Source organism: Brassica napus, chromosome C9, assembly GCF_020379485.1.
Source record: "Brassica napus cultivar Da-Ae chromosome C9, Da-Ae, whole genome shotgun sequence".
NCBI lineage: Eukaryota > Viridiplantae > Streptophyta > Magnoliopsida > Brassicales > Brassicaceae > Brassica > Brassica napus.
Window position 1 is genome coordinate 56,767,252 of NC_063452.1, and position 21,604 is coordinate 56,788,855.

Genomic DNA, 21,604 nt, shown 5'->3' on the forward strand with positions numbered 1-21,604 from the left:
GTAGCTGATGACGTATGTGCCGAGGAACCTCAAGACTATCATGGAGCGATGAACATCAAAGAGAGAAGGCAGTGGGATGAAGCATGTAGTGAAGAGATGACTTCACTGGATAAGAACCAAACCTGGAAGCTTGTGAGCAGGCCTAGTAAGCGTAAAGTGATAGGTTGCAAGTGGGTCTTTAAGTTGAAGTCTGGTATACCTGGTGTTGTGAAGCCTAGATTTAAGGCTCGGTTAGTTGCTAAGGGATACTCTCAGAGGGAGGGTATTGACTATCAAGATGTTTTTTCACCCGTCGTGAAACATGTGTCCATAAGGTACTTGTTGTCAATTACAGTGAATCAGGATTTGGAGCTTGAGCAACTTGATGTAAAGACTGTGTTTCTTCATGGTACACTTGAAGAAGATATTTACATGGAGCAACCAGAGGGATTTCAGGTTAAAGGAAAAGAGGATCACGTTTGTCTACTTCAGAAGGCTCTTTATGGACTAAAGCAGACACCAAGACAATGGAACAAGTGTTTTGATCAGTTTGTGGTTAGTCATGGATTTATGAAGAGTGAATATGATCACTGTGTCTACATCAAGAAGTTAACCAATGGTACGTACATCTATCTACTATTATATGTGGATGATATGTTGGTTGCGTCAAAGGTTGCAGCAGAGATCATGAAGGTGAAGCAGCTACTCAGCAGCAGATTTGAGATGAATGACTTGGGTCCAGCAAGACGAATTTTGGGAATGGATATTGAGAAGATCGTGTGAAGGGGATTATGACACTATCTCAATATGGTTATATCAGGAAGGTTTTCAAGGTATTCAACATGGATGAGTCAAAGAGTGTGTCAACGCCTGTTGGTGCACATTTCAAATTGTCTGCCTTAGACGATGCTGAAGCAGAGACAAGTATGGAGGATATTCCATATGCTAATGCTATCGGAAGCATAATGTACGCTATGATAGGCACGAGGTGTGATCTGGGATATGCATTGGGGTTTGTTAGCAGGTTTATGAGTAAGCCTGGGATGGTTCATTGGACTGCGGTTAAGTGGGTACTAAGGTACCTAAAGGGGACACAAGATCTGAAACTGTGCTTCAGGAAGAATGAAGTACTTAAGGTTGAAGGTCTCTGTGATTCTGATTTTGCTTCAGATCTGGACAAGAGAAGGTCGATCTCAGGTTATGTTTTCATGGCTGGTGGTAATACAATCAGCTGGAGATCAAGTCTACAAAGTGTAGTGACTCTGTCAACGACTGAAGCAGAGTATATGGCGCTGGTTGAAGCGGTCAAAGAAGGAATGTGGTTAAGGGGCTTAGCGGAGGAGCTTGGATTCAAGCAAGACACGATGGAGATATCGTGTGACTCTCAAAGTGCATTGTGTCTAGCCAAGAACAATGTGTATCATGAGAGGACTAAGCACATCAGCAGAAAGATGCACTTCATCAGGGATATTATCGCTCAAGGTGATGTAAGTGTGAAGAAGATCTGTACTTCTAAGAATCCTGCTGATATATTAACCAAGGTTGTTCCGGTTAAGAAGTTTGAGGAAGCGGTGGACTTCCTTGGGATGTCTGAACACTGAGGAGCATTCGGCATCGCCTGGCAAAGCACGAGTTTGATTAACCTAAGTAGTGGATCATGTTTGATGTCATCAAAGTGGAGTTTGTTGGGATTCATCAGTGGCTACGTTAGAGAATCTATCATCGACTGCGTCAGGATTTGGTGATGAAAATCAAACAAGATTGAGTAACTTAAACCAAGACAAGGACGTCGTGTTAGGAAAAGGAAATGTCACTTTTATGGAGATATGGAAGTCGGCAGGATCCTGGAAATATTACTTTTACGGAGTTATGGAAGTTGCAAGTATTTTGGAATATTTTCTAATAGGTTTATGGAAAGGGGCGAATGCTCTAATCCGACTAGGTTAACCTAATAGACTCCTACTATATAAGAGGAGCTCGTGTGTACTATTTCTCTTGACGTCAAGAAAAGACCTAACTTGGTTTGTGAGCTTTGGTTGTGAGAGAAAGAGAGGTTCCATATTCTTGTACTTGAGATTATAGTGGATTGCCTCTTGCCAGACCCCAGTGGACGTAACCATTCTAGGTGAATCACTGAGTAAACAATTTCTTGTGTCCATCTTCTATCTTTTCCGCATTCTTCTTCCTATCTCTACTATTCTACAAACTCAACTTTTCTACTTACGTCGTCGAGTTCATCAAAGAGTGTATCAGAGAGTTTGCGTGTTTGATTCTGGTTCTTGAGTCAAACAGTTTCGCCTTTGTGGTTCAACTATTCAGTTACCGAATCGAAAAAGGTCTGTATATATAACTAAAAAAAACAATCAGTGTGAGTACTGACTAAAAAAAAAGACGTTTTGGTCATCCTATACTGCCAAAAAAAAAACAATCAAAGTTACTTGCGCCATTTGGATTGACATTTCAATACAATTAGTTTACACAACTATGATAGTTAAGCCAAGAACGTTTCTCAGCAAACGTATTACGTATGTATTGAACTTACAAAAGCAAACACAATACGTACAAGACGACAGGGACACAAGGAAAAAAAAAAGCCAGAAAAAACAAAATTAAAGGGAAAAAAAAGACAAACCTTCTGAACGAAAGAGAGGTAACCGGGTCCTGGAGAGAGAGATCAAGTTGCCAACGAGGGTAGAGAGAGAGAGAGAGAGCGAGGGTGGGTGGGGCCCAAAGACGGAAATCTAACTTTATACACTATGAACCAATTACAAAACGACACGTGGAAAAGCATCGTCGCGCACTTTACGCTTGGGTGCTCCTCCCTCCGCATTTGATAAGGTTATCGCTCTCCCATTGGCTGTGGAGTCCACTTGTCATCTGTGCGATCTCTCTTCATGCTTTGCTTATGTCAACACACAAAGCCTTTTTACCCAAACTGGCATGTGCCCACGGCCCCCACCTAGGGATGTTACCTACGGGTAGGGATGTTAACTACAGGGTTAGGGCTCAGCCCTCTTTTGTTTATTATAAGCCCAGCCCTATTTTAACCCAACCCTATTTTGATCCTATTATAATCAAGGGTTAGGGCTGGTACCAGGGTTAACTCATTTAATTGAAAAAAATATTTCATTTATTTTTGTTCTTAAATTTTAAAGATAAAACTAGAAAAATTAAGATATCATATGATTCTTTCCTCCAATTTGTTGAGCATCAAAATCAAAAGTTTTCCTCCCAAAATCGCAAAATCGAGTTTTTGCTCCACAACTAAGAATAAAATTTTTCCGTCAAAAAAAAAATTGTGTTTTTTTCCGCCAAAACCTAATTTGAGTTTTTCCACCAAAACCACAAAATCAAGTTTTCCCGCCAAAACCGCAAAATCGAGTTTTCCCGCAAAAACCGCAAAATCGAGTTTTCCTGTCAAAACCGGCAAATCAAGTTTTCCCGCCAAAACTGTAAAATCCCGTTTTCCCGCCAAAACAGCAAAATCAAGTTTTCCGCCGAAACCGGCAAATCGGGTTTTCCCGCAGAAACCGTAAAATCTAGTTTTTCCGCCAAAACCGCAAAATCGAGTTTTCCCGCCAAAACCGCAAAATCGAGTTTTCCCGCCAAAACCACAAAAACGAGTTTTTCCGCCGAAACCGGCAAATCGAGTTTTTCCGCCGAAACCGGCAAATCGAGTTTTTCCGCCGAAATCGACAAATCGAGTTTTCCCGCCGAAAACTACAAAATCGTGTTTTCCCGCCGAAACAGCAAAAACGAGTTTTCCGCCGAAACCGACAAATCAGGTTTTCCCGCCAAAACTGCAAAATCGAGTTTTTCCGCTGAAACCGCAAAATCGAGTTTTTCCGCCAAAACTAAAACCGCAATATCGAGTTTTCCCTACAAAACCGGCAAATCGAGTTTTCCCGCCAAAACCGTGAAATTGAGTTTTACGGGTTTTCCAGAAAAACTTAATTTAATTTTACGTTTTCACGGGAAAATTCGATTTTGAGGTTTTGGTGAAAAACTCGATTTTGATTTTTTGGCGGGAAAACTCGATTTCGAAGTTTTGACGAAAAACTCGATTTTGCGTTTTTGGAAGGAAAACTCGATTTTGTTGTTTTAGTTGAAAACTCGATTTTGCGGTTTCGACGGAAAATTTCGTTGTTCAGTTTTTGGCGAGAAAACTCTACTTTAAGTTTTTTTGATGAAAAACATTATTAAATATTGTATAATAGTTGTGTGAATCAAAATAAAAAGGTTAGAATTTAAACCCTGGTCCTATTAGGACCAACCCTATTTAAACCCTGTTTAAAAAATGAGGGTTTTGGTTACAAATGGGTTTGCAGGGTTAGGACTAACCCTGTCCGGTTGAGCCCATATTAACATCCCTACCCCCACCCAAACCCCCAGTGCCCCTTTCTACCAACAAATACGTATTATATTAATCACACATGTTTAAAGTTCGTTAATTAGTCTAATTAATAAACGATTTGTGATTAGGATTTTATATGAGACCTTAAAATTGCTTGAAACATGACACGAGCCACCCGAGTGGACTTGTAGACATTTTAACTTAGCCAGTAAAAAATCACATACAAAAAAATAAAATAAAAAATTGTGTGGTATATATATATATTATGACTTGTCATTAAATTCCCAAAGAAAAAGAAAAAAGACAGAGGGAAAAGGAAGAAGAGAAGAAAATTTTGAGTGGGTGAGGAGAGTTTGCGATAAGAGACGTCTTCTACTTTGTCTATAATTACAGTAAGCACTTTTGCAAAACAAAACTAAAACTTCTGGAGAATTTTCGGACACTAATGGGTCAAACCTTTTTACTTGTCGTTTGATTAAATTAATTGTTTGAAAATCTCCTTCTTCCTCCTCCTCATCAGTCTCACCGTGTCTGTTCTTAGATAGAGAGATAGAGCGAGCGAAAGGTTAGCTTTTGTTTCCATCTCTCATTTGTTTAAGGTTTCTTTCTCATGCTATCTCACTGTTCTGATACTGTCGTGCTCTTTTTTTTTTGGAGTGTTCATTTCTATACATTCAGTTAACCACGACGAAACGTAATCTAGTTTTGTCTTTTTGATTTTATTTTTTATCCCGTAATTTCGATTGAAAAATAGATGAACCCGGTTGAGTTTTGTTTGCTTTCTTGTTAGAAGAGATTGAGCTTCTTTCCCGCTTTATATAGAGAATCAGAGAACTTGGTTTCTCACCAACTCGTTTTTGTTTTGATCCATTTGCAGGAAAAATCATTACTGTTTAACCGCAAAGTTGGGATTTTGATTCATCTTATTGAGGAATAAACAGAGTAAACAAAATTCTCTTCCAAGAGGAGGAGAAAAGTTGAGATTTTTCCACCTCTCATCTCAAGAAGCTCGAGTATGTCTTCTGTAGCAGTGTTATGGGTTGCTTCCTCTTCTCCTAATCCAGACCCGATGAACACTTGTGGGTTGGTAAGGGCTGTAGAGTCTTCTAGAGTTCTCTCTCGTTGTCAGAATCAGAGAATGGACAATGGTAGGAGGAAGCAAACAACAAAAACGTGGACCTCTTCTTCTTCTTCCTCTCTAATGAGCTACAGAAGGAATGTTGTGTCTTCGAGCGTAGTAGCAAGTCATGCAGGAGAGATAGCACTCTCATCTGAAGAGAAGGTTTACAACGTTGTGCTTAGACAAGCGGCTTTGGTTAACAAACAGCTCAGGTCTACTTCTCCTGAACTTGATGATGTGAAGAAACCACGGGATATTGTTCTCCCTGGGAGTTTGAGTTTGTTGGGTGAAGCTTATGATCGTTGCGGCGAAGTTTGCGCTGAATATGCTAAAACCTTTTATCTTGGTTAGCATCTCTTTTGTTTCTCTTCTTTAAGCTTTGGTGTGTAATGAAGTATTTTATTCGTTTGTTTTCTGAGTTATTTATGTATTTTGTTGTTGCAGGAACTTTGCTTATGACACCAGAGAGGCGAAAGGCGATTTGGGCTATATACGGTGAGTTACTGCACGAGCCATATAGTTTAACAAACTGTTTTAGAATTGATGCTTACAAAGTAGATTCAAGATGAATCATGTAGACATAGGACTTCTCTAGTTGGTTTGTGTGCTAGCTTAGACAAGTCCATGCCCAGACTTATACCCATGCATCCAAATTTGTATCATTTTAAGATTTAAAACCCATGATAATTGAATTAGCTTAGTTAGTAATATGGGGGTTTAATGGGCCTTTTGGGCCCAGTAGTCTTAACTCTGGAAATTACTCATGCTGAACAATGTAAGCTAATGACCCAAAATGATCTGAGGATTTCAAAAAAGTTGTTTTGTTTTAAGTTTTATTGTTTTAGGTTTGATGATTTGACAATATTTCTCGTGCAGTTTGGTGCAGAAGAACTGATGAGCTGGTAGATGGGCCTAATGCATCACACATAACTCCCATGGCGTTAGATAGATGGGAAGCAAGGCTAGAAGATCTATTCCGTGGCCGTCCATTCGATATGCTTGATGCTGCTCTCGCTGATACCGTTGCTAGATACCCTGTCGATATTCAGGTCAGCCTCATTTCACATGCATCCAAATCTACTGTGAAACTGTTATAAACCTTTGTTCTAAACGTTTATTTGTTTTTTTTTTTGCAGCCATTTAGAGACATGATCGAAGGAATGAGAATGGATTTGAGGAAGTCCAGATACAAGAACTTTGATGATCTCTACCTTTACTGCTACTATGTAGCCGGAACCGTCGGTTTGATGAGCGTTCCGGTTATGGGAATCGATCCCAAGTCCAAAGCAACGACCGAGAGTGTTTACAACGCTGCCTTGGCTCTCGGTATAGCTAATCAGCTTACCAACATACTCAGAGACGTTGGCGAAGAGTGAGTCTTTTTTTTTTCTCACTTGCGTTTACATATACCACCTAAACCGGTTTCTTGATTCACGTCTCATTCTTAAACCGGTTTTGATCTCTCTCAGTGCAAGAAGAGGAAGAGTTTATCTGCCCCAAGATGAGTTAGCTCAAGCTGGTCTCTCAGATGAAGACATATTCGCGGGAAAAGTCACTGATAAATGGAGGAACTTCATGAAAATGCAGCTTAAGCGAGCAAGAATGTTCTTTGACGAAGCTGAGAAAGGCATTACTGAGCTGGACGCTGCTAGCAGATGGCCGGTAAGTCGGCGACTTACCGTTTACATTTTTGTTTTGAACTTGTTTCGTTTTTACCCCAGAACTTTGTTTTAGATCGATTTAACCCTCAAGGCTTGGCTGTTTGATTTTTTTTTTCAGGTATGGGCGTCGCTCCTATTGTACAGGAGAATATTGGACGAGATTGAAGCGAATGATTACAACAACTTTACGAAGAGAGCTTATGTGGGGAAAGCCAAGAAAATTGCAGCTCTGCCATTGGCTTATGCTAAATCAGTACTAAAGACTCCAAGTTCAAGAGGAACAACTTAAGAGGGCTTTTGTGATTAAAGGAAAAGCTTAGGGTCGAATTTATGATGTTAATTAATATATATACATATAAATGGCCAAATAAAATTCTTATTTCTCTATGTAAAAAGTAAAAAAAAATATTTTATTTCTCTTGGCTACTGAAGAAATAGGAATATTTTGGTTGGAGAGCTAGTTTTGTGATATATAAAAAGAAGTTACTGATTTCAAAAAACATTAACAGAGATTCTTGTGACCTGTGCTCAATGCGCATGTTATGAAGACGTATTAACAAAAAAAATTAACAACGGAAACGATATCTATTCATGTTTATTAGGCTGTCTGCTATTAGAAATGTTCTATAATAATAATCCAGCAATTTATGTTTGTATCTAACAAAATGTAAAATAGTAAGTATATTTTTATCATATCAATATAGAAACATTTCGTATATAAGAACACCATCCAGTTGACAAATTAAAATCTTCAAAAGTAGATTGATTTAATTATTGAAACGAACGAAAGTCAGACAAACAGAAGAAACAGAATATATGAAACTTATTTTGTTCGGATCATCATAATTTTGAGCTAAGTCAGAAACCAGCCATCTTCATAAGCTTCTTCCAAGCCGGTCTAGCCGTAACCTCTTCCCACCACCGGTTCATATTCGCCCGATCCTTAACAATCCGGTTTATATCGGTACGCATCAAATACCCCATCGCCGGCATATGCGTCAAATCAGCCATAGTGAATTCATCACCAGCCAAGAACCGGTTGGAGGCAAGCTGGTTGTCGTATATGTCCAAGACCACCCCGAGCTTCACCTTGAGCTCCTCGACCAAAGCGGCGTCACATTCTTCGCCTAACCTCGGCTTGATGACTAGGTTCATCACTAAAGGGTGTACCAAAACGTTGAAGTAACCCACCTCAACATCAGCCCACTGGTCCACGATGGCTCGGTGCTCTAGAGACTTGCCCAAAAGGTTCGTGCCTTGGTCCGAGTACTTGGTCGCGTAGTATCTCGCAATGGCTCGAGATTCTTTGAGCAAACATGCATGCAACATTTCAAACACACATTACATTTTTTTTTTGTCACGTGAAAACACACATTACATAAATGTAGAAAACAAGTCTGTAAAGAAATATTTTATAGATTTTGTTATTAGGATGGTTACCAAAAAGCTTGAAATCTCCATCTTCTATGGCTGGAACTTGACCAAATGGCTACAAGAAACATTAGTTATACCAATGGTGTGTTTCTATTTAGAAGAAAAAAACATGAAACGTTTACCTGACGAAGAAGATGTTCTGGTCTTTTCTGCTCTAGCGTATCAAGATCGATGTGAACAATCTCAAATTCAATTTTTTTCTCAAGAAGACAAAGCAAGACTCTTTGCGGACAAGCTGCCGTAACCTGTCCATATAGTTTCACAACCATTCTATTACCTTGTAATTTTTTTTTGTATTATTAATAGTATAAGAAAAAAAGCAAGGATCAATTTATATGTGTTATTTTAAATTTAGTTGTGTCTATCGATCTTATTTATATATGAGAAGAAGTATGGTAGATGTGTTGGCATTTTATTAGACTAAAACGTTTATAAGAGCTGGTTGTTGTGGCTTGGTTGGGTAAAGCATGTGGTGGTAGTTCCACTAACGGTGGGTATCATTCAAATTTCTCTATAAGCTTTGTAGAGAGTTTCATGTTAAAGTTCTTGTCAAACCGTGTTTGGTCGAGTCGATGGGTAGGTTAAATATAAATATAAAATTTTAATTGTAAATTTTATTTTTATAAACATAAATTTAGTTTTTGAATATAAACATAACTTTTGGTAGTATTAAATAAATTAAATAAATAATATAATTTTTTTTTAATTTGTATATATTATAAATGAAAATGCTCTAGAAAAGTTAAACATTAGGTAAAGAGCATTTGCATCTTCTAAATAATTTTCTAATAATAATGCTTATAAATTTCATATTCCAACTTGATTCTAAAAGATGAGCGGCGAGACTAGGGTTTTGGCGAGAAACGAAACTAGGGCTTTGAATTCGGAGGATCATGATGCAACCATGATGGATGTGGGGGAGAGATCGAGACCGCCAGGAAACCCACCTGATAGGGTGACCACATGGGCAGCGAAGGCGGCGGGTACGACGGCAGGAGGTATGCCGGTTCCAGAGGCTTTGATTGATGATGTGTTTGTGTCGAGAAGGCTCAGAGTAGATTTTACGAATGGAGAAGATGGAGAACCATCGATCACGATTGAGAACGAGGTACTTGAAGCAATGAACGGGATGTGGAAGCAGCGTATGATTGTTAGGGTTTTGGGGAGGAATGTTCCGATCTCTGCCTTGAGTAGGAAGCTAAGGGAATTATGGAGCCCGAAGGGATCGATGTATGTGATGGACCTACTTCGACAGTTCTTCATGGTCCGTTTTGAGAAGGAGGATGAATATCTGGAGGCGTTAACAGGAGGATCATGGAGGGCTTTCGGAAGTTACCTCATGGTGAGAGCCTGGTCACCGGAGTTCGATCCGCTACGAGATGATATCGTTACAACACGGGTCTGGATCAGATTAACAAATATCCCAGTGAACTTTTATCACCGATCGATCCTTATGGGAATTGCTAAGGGGTTGGGCAGGCCGATCTGTGTGGATCAAACTACATTGAACTTCGAAAGGGCTCGTTTTGCGAGAATTTGTGTGGAGGTGAATCTAGCTAAACCTTTGAAAGGAACGGTGTTGATTAATGGTGAGAGATACTTCGTAGCGTATGAGGGACTATCGGAGATCTGTTCAAAGTGTGGTATCTATGGACACTTGGTACATGGTTGCCCAAAAACGATTGCGGAGCGAGTGGCAGCTTTACCAATACAGAAGGAGAGGTCAGTATCTGTTGAGCTAGCGTCCAAACAAGGACTACCAGAGCAGGAGGAGGGTTTTATTAAGGCAAGGGTATCGAGAAGAGGAGCTCCTCTGTTACTTCGGCCGGTGACTGCCATGACAAGGGAATCACATGAGGAGGTTGATAGAAATGGCCGAGGAACAAAACATATTAAGGAAACGGAGAATCTTGTGTTATCAAACAAGTACGGAAGTCTTGGTACGGATACGAACACGGGGGAACCGAGTGAGGAAGTGATCTCTAGTGAGGGAGATAAGGAGAATCAGGAGGTAAACATTCAGAATGCTAAGGGTAAGGGAACCTTACAAGAGAAGAAATCCTTAGTTTTTGATAGCAATGAAAGTATTAATTTGAATGGAGGAAATAAAGAGAGAGGGAATGGAAATAAAAAAATAATGGAGGGAGTAAGAGGAACGCCCAAAAAATCGACTAACAGTCCGGTTAGAGGATTGGTTTTTGGGCCGACCAAGGGAGAGACTAACCTGTCGACATCAGGAAAACGACTGAGAGTGGAGAATAGGGATGCAGGGAGACCTGGTGGAGTTTTCAGAGATAGTGTGGAGGTCAGGGTTATGCCTAAGCTTCTTCAGCTGCGAGATGAGGGTTAGAAAATCCGATGGAGATCATTAGAAGTGAGACAGAGAAGCAAATGGTGGAAGAACCGACGACGGTGCAGGTGGAGGAGGTAGTGGGATCCCTAGCATAACAGGGTGCCCCGGGAATTCAATCAGAGATTTTTATAATTATGATCATGAATTGTTTATTCTGGAATTGCTGGGGAGAAAATAAACCTAAATTCAGACGGTCTATTAGGTATATTTTGAAGAAATATTAAGCTGATTTTCTGGCATTGTTCGAAACTCATGCGAGTGGAGATAAAGCAATGAAGATTTGCCACAACCTGGGGTTTGAGAACTCTTTTCGTGTAGATGCTATTGGTCAAAGTGGTGGAATTTGGATTTTATGGAGAGATCAAGCGGGAGTGATTACGGTGTTGGAATCATCGGATCAGTTTGTGCATGCGAGGGTGATGATTGGGACTGAGATTATACATATTATTACGGTCTATGCGACTCCTACGGTTAGTCGAAGGAGTGGTCTCTGGGGACAGTTGAAGCGGGTGTTAGAGAATATTGATGAACCGGTTATAGTGGGTGGTGATTTCAACACCATTTTAAGATTGGATGAGCGATCTGGAGGGAATGGTAGACTTTCACCAGACTCTCTGGCGTTTGGGGATTGGATTAATGATTTAGCTCTGGTGGATATGGGATTCAGAGGAAATACCTTTACTTGGAGGAGAGGTAAAGATACGCATCACTTTGTGGCGAAGCGACTTGATAGAGTTTTGTGTAGTGCGCAGACTCGCGTGAGATGGCAGGAGGCAGTGCTCACTCATCTTCCTTTTTTAGCTTCAGATCATGCACCAATGTATGTACAAATGGAGCCGGAGCGGAAAGGAGATCCGAAAAGGAGACGGTTTAGATTCGAAGCTGCGTGGCTTAAGCATGATGGTTTCAAGGAGCTACTATCAACATCTTGGAACAGTGAGATGAGTACTCCAGAGGCACTGGTGTCTTTGATGGAGAAACTTAAGAAATGGAATAAATAGATATTTGGAGATGTGATCAAACGAAAAGAGAAACTGCTCGGGGATATAAAAGAAGTTCAGGAGGAACTGGAGAGAAACCCATCAGATGGTCTGTTGGCAAGGGAGGAGACATTACAAAAAGAGTTTGATGTTGTCCTTGAACAGCAGGAGGTGCTCTGGTACCAAAAATCACGAGAGAAATGGATAGTGCTTGGAGATAGAAACACGACGTACTATCACACGAGTACCATTATGAGAAGAAAGAGGAATAGAATAGAGATGCTGAAGAGTGAAGATGGCCACTGGATTGACCAGTCAGAACAGTTGGAGCAACTAGCAATGAACTACTATAAGAGACTGTATTCAACTGAGGATATATCTCTCGATACAGAGAAGCTACCCAAGGTTGGTTTTACTGACTTTACACGTGATGAACTGGAGAGCTTAAATAAGCCTTTTTCGGCAGTGGATATGGAGACTTCGGTGAGATCGATGGGTAAATATAAGGCACCAGGGCCAGATGGTTTTCAACCTGTCTTCTACCAAGACTCATGGGATGTGGTGGGGGAATCAGTAATTCGGTGTGGGCTAGGGTTTTTTGAATCCGGAGTTCTTCAGGAGGGCATGAATGATGCAATGGTGGTTCTTATACCAAAGGTTCTCAAACCAAAAAGAATTATGCAGTTTCGGCCTATTAGTCTATGTAATGTCTTGTTCAAGACGATAACAAAGGCAGTGGTGATGAGACTGAAGACACTAATGCCAAAACTAATAGGTCCAGCATAAGCCAGTTTTATCTCGGGAAGACTTAGCACCGATAACATTGTGGTAGTACAGGAAGCAGTTCACTCAATGAGAAGGAAAAAAGGGAAAAAGGCTGGATGTTACTTAAGCTGGATCTTGAGAAAGCTTAAGATCGCATCAGATGGGACTTCTTAGAGGATACTCTTAATGCAGCGAAGTTACCACATATATGGATCAAATGGATAATGGAGTGTGTTATGAATCCAGGTATGAGTCTACTGTGGAATGGGGAGAGAACAGAAGCGTTTACACCTCAACGTGGTCTTAGACAGGGAGATCCCTTGTCCCCATATCTCTTTGTGTTATGTATGGAGAGACTATGCCACCAAATTGACTTCTCTGTTGCAAAGAAGGAGTGGAAACCAATCAAGTTATCTAGAGGTGGCCCAGCTTTATCACATATTTGCTTTGCGGATGATCTGATCTTGTTTGCAGAAGCTTCAGTATCACAGATCCGAGTGATACGAAAGGTGCTGGAGAGGTTTTGTGGAGAATCAGGACAGAAAGTTAGCTTGAAGAAATCTCTAATTTTCTTCTCTGAAAATGTTCATCGAGATTTAGCTAATTTGATCAGTGATGAAAGCGGAATCAAAGGCACAAAGGAGTTGGAAAAGTATTTGGGCATGCCGTTTTTGCAGAAGAGAATTAATAAAGAGACTTTTGGGACAGTCATTGAGAGGGTTTCGTCTAAATTGGCTGGTTGGAAGAGGAGATTTTTGAGCTTAGCTGGAAGGATAACTCTCACTAAATCTGTTCTCTCATCAATTCTGGTTCACACGATGAGCTCGATAGCATTACCGGTGTCGACTTTGATCCAACTGGATAAAATTGCTAGGTCTTTTATCTTGGGGAGTGGTGAAGGGATCAAAAAACAACATTTGGTGTCTTGGGAGAAAATCTGTAAACCAAAGAGAGAGGGGGGACTAGGCATAAGATCAGCAAAAGAAATGAACATTGCTCTCTTAGCTAAACTCGGCTGGAGATTGTTGAACACACAAGATGGATTATGGGTGCAAATCTTGCGTAAGAAGTTTCGTGTAGGTGAGATACATGAATCATCATGGTTGGTGCCTCAGGGGAGCTGGTCGCCGACGTGGAGGAGCTTGGTGTTGGGAATTCGAGCAGTTGTGATTCCAGGAGCTTCCTGGATACTAGGAGATGGTCGCCGAGTACGGTTTTGGAAAGATAATTGGTTGTTGCATGAACCTCTACATGGCTTGAGTATGGTGGATATTCCGGAAGCACTGTTGGAGGCAAAAGCTTGTGATTTATGGCAGAATGGGATAGGTTGGTTAACACAACAAATTGAACCGTACATATCGACGGAGAATCGATTACGTTTAGCTTCGGTGGTGATCGATGATGTCACCTGGGCTAGGGATAGGATGTCGTGGGGAGGACGTAAGAATGGTCTCTTCTCTGTGAAATCAGCGTATGCACTCTTGACAACAGACGAGACACCGAGACCAAATATGGAGGGTTTCTACAGTCGGGTTTGGCGGGCTATGGTACCAGAAAGAGTTAGAGTTTTTTTATGGTTGGTTGCGCACCAAGTTATTGATGTTAGGAGTTTTCAAGGCTCCTAAGACAAATGTTGTAGTATAGTGATTGTCGAACCAGTTCTGAGGGATATCAAAGCAATGAGAATGCAAGTACTCACTTAATCTAAGTGCAACCAATGATTTAGATGGGTTTTAAGCTATGACTAAAACTAGAAAGCAATAACAGAATGATACTTTCTTGACTAAGGGAAAAGAGAACTCATGGGCATAGAGATTAGACCTTGGGTGATCAAGTATCGAACTAAGGATGGCAAATGATCAATCAAACTATCAACCTTAAGCCTAGACACAATTCTAAACAAGCTCTATGTCTAGATGAATGCTCGTTTGCTAACATATCTCAAACATCAAATGTCTTTGGTTGAATAATATGAAAGCAATCATTACTAACAAGTCTATTAGCTATCTTAGCACATTTAACAACAAATGTCTTTGGCAAAGTATACTAAAAGCCTAGGAGAGTTGTCCCAGGCATTTCATCAAATACCTTTTGGGTGGAAAATGTCTATTGATCAACTTTTGAGTGGCCAACTCAGAAGATGCATTATGAATACTCTACTAGCAAGGAACAAGAATGATCTACACTAAAACATCGTAGAACTAACCTAATCACCCTTGATCTCCCTAACCCATGAATTCAAAAGGTGATTACTCACTAATCTCCATGATTCCTCTTAAACCCATATTGGATTTCAGATTAATCATGTAGAGAAATAGATAAGAAATCAACAAGAACACAAGAACATAACAATCAAAATCCAAGAGATGAACTTCTCAAGAGAGTTTTTGTGTATTTCTCAATAGATCAAAAGATAATCTGCCTGCCGGCTACAAAAGATGTTTTAAAATATCGGTTTTAGAAATGTAAAACGTGCATAATGAAATGACCAAAGGGCCCTTAAGTAAAATAGAAATCGACCCAACAATAGACGCGGAGCGACCTCGGCATGTCGCTCTGACAAGTCGCTCCGGCCTTCGGGAGCGACCTCAGTGGGTCGCTCTGAGAGGTCGCTCCGTGCTTCGCTTCGTGTTGTCTCGCCATAGAGACGCGAGCGACCTCGGGGTGTCGCTTTGGGAGGTCGCTCCGAGAGGGGTGTGAGATGCGAGCGACCTCGGTGCGTCGCTCTGGGCAAGTCGCTCTGGGCTTCCAACGGGATGAATATGGCGAGCGACTTCACGGGGTCGCTCCAGCTAGGTCGCTCTGAGAGGTGCTTTGGAGCGACCTCATGACGTCGCTGCAGAACCTCGCTCCCATCCTCTGCTCGTCCAATGATCACCTATTTCACCTCCTTTGAGCTCCAAATGCATCCAAATGTCCCCAAGAACTCCATGTGGCACTCTAACACCTGATAAAGACTCATGTATGCAAAATGTAACATAAACATGGCTAAATCCTAGTCTATATGATCAAAATGCACATGGACGAATGGATAAGATAATGGAAATATGCAAGATATCAACTCCCCCAAACTTGTTCTTTTACTTGTCCACAAGTGAACTTTCTAGAACTCATAGGGAGAGAGGTTTGAAGGTGAGAACTCATAGCCAAAAGAAACACAACTAGCACTCAATTCAACATCTAATCCAGCATGGGCACACTCTCTTATTACACTCTAGCTTCTCTAGGCCTACTCAACTCTTTTCATCCCTACACTCATCATCATGCATTCACACATGCAAATCAGCCAACTCTCAAGTTCATTAAGCATAGCATCAAGTGAATTCTTGCAAATGGTCAATTGGTCCAAATCATTCAGTTGAGTAAGGGAAGGCTTCTATTCAAGTGGGTCAAGAGGTTCAAAATCCATGATCTTTTAAAGTGGTTTACTCTCAAAACAAGTAGCCTTGACATTGCACATAATATATCTAAGAAATGGACCAACTCATGCATACAATGCTCAATCTCCATTGTTCTACCCTTTTCCCAAACATACAAGTTACACAATCACTTCCCAATGTCAAACCCAACTTCCATCTCTCACCAAAAGATCCCAAGAATACTTTACACATAAAACTCTTTTTCTTTGAAATCTATAAAGGATTTTCTCAACTTCTAAACAAATCTTAGCTCTAAACAACTTTGCTAGCCCCTTTTTTTTTCTTTTTCTCTTTTTATTTTTTTTTTTTATTTTTTTTTATTTTTTTATATTTTTTCGGGGGCCAAGATTTTTCATAAACTCGAGCTAGACGTTTATCTATTAATTCCAATAAGATTATCCATTTAAACACAAAGAGTCTATTCTTTTCCTTTTAACTTTTCATGCTTCCAAACCATAGTCACAACACTCACCCCCACCTATAGCTAGACAATAGAGTGCCTAATCTAGCAAGAATGAAGACCAAGCATTGTCGTTCTCGATACTCTCAATATTATGCACATGTAAGGCTTTCCGAAAAAAAGGCCTCACTCATCAAATAATGAAAGCTTAAAAGGAGGAAGAGATTTTGGGAATAGTGTACCACTAGAGTTTGTCAAAAAAGATTGGCATAAAGGATGTGACAACTCAAGTGTGTATATCCATGATTCAGTACATAGGGGACCATGAGCAAGATGCATTAAGTTCGTTCAGTTCAAATAAGGTTGTAGTTGGCTTCAAAGACTGAGTTTCAGCAATCAACAAGTTTCAGGAAGAGTTTTCAAGGCTCGAAGCATACAAGTCCTTTTGAGAGGTGCATAAACTACTCAGGTGCAAAGTAGTGTTCTTTACAAGGCATTTAAAATCATTGCTCCCAATGCAAGTGAATGCAACCTATATGCTCTAGACTCTCCTAGAGATGAAAATGATGCAAACTAAATGATTTTTTTTTTATATGCAAATAGATATGCAATGCATGACTCAATGAAACAACATCAAAGCAAACATAATCAAATACTTGGTACCTCCCCCAAACTTAAATGACACAATCTCTGTGTTGTCAAGGAGAGAGAGAGATACCCAAAAAGAGAAAACTAATATGCAAAAACGAAATGGTATATACAAGGGAAAGTAGTGGGTTACCTTCTATGGAGAATGAGTAGAGGGAGATGCTCCCTCCTCGTCGTCTTCAGGTGGTAACTCTTCAAGGTGCTCATCAGCAAGAGTGCCCATCTCTTCAATGTAGAAGGCTTGCCCGAACACAGTTGGTTTCTTCATTTTCTCCTTGATGTCAAAGTGGAGAACATGCCCTTTACCCAAATGGAGATCAATCGTGCCCTCTTTCACCTTAACAATTGCTCCTGCTGTAGCTAAGAATGGCCTTCCAAGAATCAATGGGCCTTGAGCCTCCTCACCCATCTCAAGCACCACAAAATATGTAGGTATCTCATACCTTCCAATCTTCACAGGTAGGTCCTCTAAGATGCCCACAGGGTACTTCACTGAACGATCAGCTAACACCCAGGAGAGTCTACACTTCTTGTACTGAGTGAATCCAAGCTTCTTTGCAACAGACAAAGACATCACGCTGACACTAACTCCCAAATCGCAGAGACATTTCTCAAATACCATAGGTCCAAGAGCACAAGGTAGTGTGAAACATCCTGGATCCTCTAACTTCTCTGGAACATCAAGCCTCTGGATGATGGCACTGCACTCATGGGTAAGAATTATCATGCTTTCCATTTCCTTCTTCTTTGCAGCTACAACATCTTTCAGGAATTTGTTGTATTGAGGAATCAACATGAAAGCATCGATGATGGGCATTGCAACCTGAGCTTCACTCATTTGCTTCTCAAACAAAGCCTTGTACTTCTCTAGCAACTGCCTCTTGAATCTACCAGGGAATGGTAGTTTGGGTTCATAGGGAGGAGGAACAAAAGAATTCTCACTTGCTGGAGCAAGAACTTCACCATCTTTCACTGTTTTCTTCTCTTCCTCCACCTTTCCTTTACCTTTGGCTTCCACAATCTTCTCCAAGATTTCATCATTGATTTTCTCATCAACAATCACCACTTCATCATCTAAGTTGATGGCCACCTCCTCACCTAGTTTCTCAGCATCCCTGGTGAGGGTTGTAGGAGGTAACTGCTTACCACTCCTAAGGGTGATAGCTTTGGCCTCCTTGGGGTTTTGGTCAGATTTTCCAGGTAGAGATCCTTGCTGGCGAGTCTGGTGAGTGTTCATGGAAGCAAACTGATTCTCTAAATTCTTGACTGTAGAAGCAAGATGTGAGAACTTGTTGTTGAGCTCATTGTAGCTCCCATCAATCTTGGAATGAAGGTTCTTCAACTCATAACCAACATGCTTCTCACTTCTAGTCTGAGACTCCAAGATTTGTTTCAGCAGGGTGTCAGTGCTGCTCTCTTGAGGAGCAGAGGAACCAGATGAGGGGTTTTGCTGAGGTTGATAGCTGCCTTGCTGGTTGCTTCGAGGCGGATAACCAATCTGTTGGTTGTTGGGGTAGGATTTCTGTTGGCAGTTGTTGTACTGAAAGTTGGGCTCTTTTTGTACCAGCTACCATTGTTGTTGATGAAACACAGCTCTTCCTGACCTTCCAAACCCTCAACCTCATGGACAACAGGTGGATCGTCCTGCTTGGAGTTACCAACAAACTTCAGCTGCTCTTGGTTGGTTTTTTCAGCAATGAGTAGGTCGATCTTGTCTTCCAAAGCTTTGATCTCTTTCCTCGTCTGCTTATCATCACCCCTACTGCCCCTGTCGTGATCTGCACTGTAGACTGCATCACTCTTCACCATGTTGTCAACCAGCTCTTCTGCATCATCTTCAGTTCTTCCCAAGAAGAACCCATTGCTAGTTGTATCCAATCTGGCTCCGTACTTAGGAAGGGCACCTCTGTAGAAGGTACTGAGCAAGCTCTCCTTAGAGAAACCATGATGTGGGCATTTGGTTTGATAGCCTTTGAATCTCTCCCAGGCTTCACTGAATCCTTCCAAGTTCTTCTGTTGGAAACTGGAGATCTCATTTCTCAGCTTAGCAGTTCTTGAGGATGAGAAGAATTTCTCCAAGAATGCTCTCTTGCACTCATCCCAAGTAGTGATAGAGTCGCTGGGTAGAGACTTCTCCCACTGACGTGCCTTATCCCCCAAAGAGAAAGGGAATAACTTCAGCTTTAAGGCATCCTCTGACACACCATTGGTTTTTGACAACCCACAGTAGCTGTCGAACCAGTCCAAGTGATCGAATGGGTCCTCTAAAGCCAAGCCATGATATTTGTTGTTCTCGATCACGTTGAGGAGTCCTGACTTGACCTCAAAGTTGTTGGCTGCCACAGCCGGTGCTCGGATTCCCAGTCTATGCCCATGAATGTTGGGCCGGTCATAAGTACCAATGGGTCGAGGTGCCCGCGGTTGGTGTTTTGCTCCTTGCAGTTGATCTTCCATATCAATATCGAATCTCTGCAAGTGGGCTTGTTGTTCTTCTTCTCTTCTAGCTCTAGCACACTCTCTCTCAAAAGCTCTTATGTCTGCTACTATTGGAACTAGGTTTGATGGACCCCTGCTCCTCAAGTTCATACACCTGAAAGTTAAAGGTAGGCGAAGAAGAAGAATCAGTAACAAAAGAAAATAAAAATGACTTAGTCTCAAGTAAGTGACTAAATCTCAATGTTCAAATCTACTCAGAATTTGGCAACGGCGCCAATTTGATGTTAGGAGTTTTCAAGGCTCTTAAGACAAATGTTGTAGTATAGTGATTGTCGAACCAGTTCTGAGGGATATCAAAGCAATGAGAATGCAAGTACTCACTTAATCTAAGTGCAACCAATGATTTAGATGAGTTTTAAGCTATGACTAAAACTAGAAAGCAATAACAGAATGATACTTTCTTGACTAAGGGAAAAGAGAACTCATGGGCATAGAGATTAGACCTTGGGTGATCAAGTATCGAACTAAGGATGGCAAATGATCAATCAAACTATCAACCTTAAGCCTAGACACAATTCTAAGCAAGCTCTATGTCTAGATGAATGCTCGTTTGCTAACATATCTCAAACATCAAATGTCTTTGGTTGAATAATATGAAAGCAATCATTACTAACAAGTCTATTAGCTATCTTAGCACATTTAACAACAAATGTCTTTGGCAAAGTATACTAAAAGCCTAGGAGAGTTGTCCCAGGCATTTCATCAAATACCTTTTGGGTGGAAAATGTCTATTGATCAACTTTTGAGTGGCCAACTCAGAAGATGCATTATGAATACTCTACTAGCAAAGACCAAGAATGATCTACACTAAAACATCCTAGAACTAACCTAATCACCATTGATCTCCCTAACCCATGAATTCAAAAGGTGATTACTCACTAATCTCCATGATTCCTCTTAAACCCATATTGGATTTCAGATTAATCATGTAGAGAAATAGATAAGAAATCAACAAGAACACAAGAACATAACAATCAAAATCCAAGAGATGAACTTCTCAAGAGAGTTCTTGTGTATTTCTCAATAGATCAAAAGATAATCTGCCTGCCGGCTACAAAAGATGTTTTAAAACATAGGTTTTAGAAATGTAAAACGTGCATACTGAAATGACCAAAGGGCCCTTAATTAAAATAGAAATCGACCCAACAATAGACGCGGAGCGACCTCGGCATGTCGCTCCGACAAGTCGCTCCGGCCTTCGGGAGCGACCTCAGTGGGTCGCTCTGAGAGGCCGCTCCGTGCTTCGCTTCGTGTCGTCTCGCCATAGAGACGCGAGCGACCTCGGGGTGTCGCTTTGGGAGGTCGCGCCGAGAGGGGTGTGAGATGCGAGCGACCTCGGTGCGTCGCTCTGGGCAAGTCGCTCTGGGCTTCCAACGGGATGAATATGGCGAGCGACTTCACGGGGTCGCTCCAGCTAGGTCGCTCTGAGAGGTGCTTTGGAGCGAACTCATGACGTCGCTGCAGAACCTCGCTCCCATCCTCTGCTCGTCCAATGATCACCTATTTCACCTCCTTTGAGCTCCAAATGCATCCAAATGTCCCCAAGAACTCCATGTGGCACTCCAACACCTGATAAAGACTCATGTATGCAAAATGTAACCTAAACATGGCTAAATCCTAGTCTATATGATCAAAATGCACATGGACGAATGGATAAGATAATGGAAATATGCAAGATATCAGTTATCATGACGAACATGGAGAGGAAGCGGAGACACTTAAGTGATAATGGAATGTGCCAACTGTGCAAGAATGGAGACGAGATAATCCTTCATGTCCTTCGAGATTGCCCTGCTGCAATGGGACTATGGAGAAGACTTGTGAACCTAAGAAAACAACAACGGTTCTTTAATCAACCACTTTTAGAATGGCTGTATGAGAATCTCACAAACGATACGTCGGCTAATGGAGATCAATGGCCTACAATGTTTGCGTTGACTGTGTGGTGGTGTTGGAAATGGAGGTGTGGGTATGTCTTCGGTGAAACTGGGAAGT

General features: G+C 41.1%; 3 protein-coding genes and 1 non-coding gene across 6 annotated transcripts; 3 read left to right on the top strand and 1 right to left on the bottom strand.

Moving 5' to 3' along the window:
- Nucleotides 1-4,519: 4,519 nt before the first annotated feature.
- Nucleotides 4,520-7,604, top strand: LOC106387714 (phytoene synthase, chloroplastic). 3 transcript variants are annotated; one of them, XM_013827623.3, is made up of 7 exons: nucleotides 4,520-4,725; nucleotides 5,211-5,799; nucleotides 5,898-5,948; nucleotides 6,330-6,502; nucleotides 6,590-6,825; nucleotides 6,923-7,115; nucleotides 7,233-7,532. In XM_013827623.3, exons 2-7 carry the CDS (start codon nucleotides 5,349-5,351, stop codon nucleotides 7,401-7,403), a joined length of 1,275 nt encoding a protein of 424 aa, XP_013683077.1. In that variant the 5' UTR covers nucleotides 4,520-4,725; nucleotides 5,211-5,348; the 3' UTR covers nucleotides 7,404-7,532.
- A 258-nt stretch (nucleotides 7,605-7,862) lies between these two features.
- Nucleotides 7,863-8,910, bottom strand: LOC106385547 (glutathione S-transferase F12). Its single transcript, XM_013825460.3, has 3 exons — nucleotides 8,671-8,910; nucleotides 8,555-8,603; nucleotides 7,863-8,418 (listed from the first exon to the last, which is right to left on the bottom strand). The coding sequence occupies exons 1-3, from the start codon at nucleotides 8,815-8,817 to the stop codon at nucleotides 7,973-7,975; spliced, it is 642 nt and encodes a 213-aa protein (XP_013680914.1). The 5' UTR covers nucleotides 8,818-8,910; the 3' UTR covers nucleotides 7,863-7,972.
- A 470-nt stretch (nucleotides 8,911-9,380) lies between these two features.
- On the top strand, nucleotides 9,381-10,898 carry LOC106383782. The gene has a single exon (XM_013823840.2). It carries the CDS (start codon nucleotides 9,381-9,383, stop codon nucleotides 10,896-10,898), a length of 1,518 nt encoding a protein of 505 aa, XP_013679294.2.
- Nucleotides 10,899-19,052: 8,154 nt separating this feature from the next.
- On the top strand, nucleotides 19,053-19,159 carry LOC125593529. The gene has a single exon (XR_007329433.1). It is a non-coding gene; the product is annotated as a small nucleolar RNA R71 (small nucleolar RNA).
- Nucleotides 19,160-21,604: the final 2,445 nt, after the last annotated feature.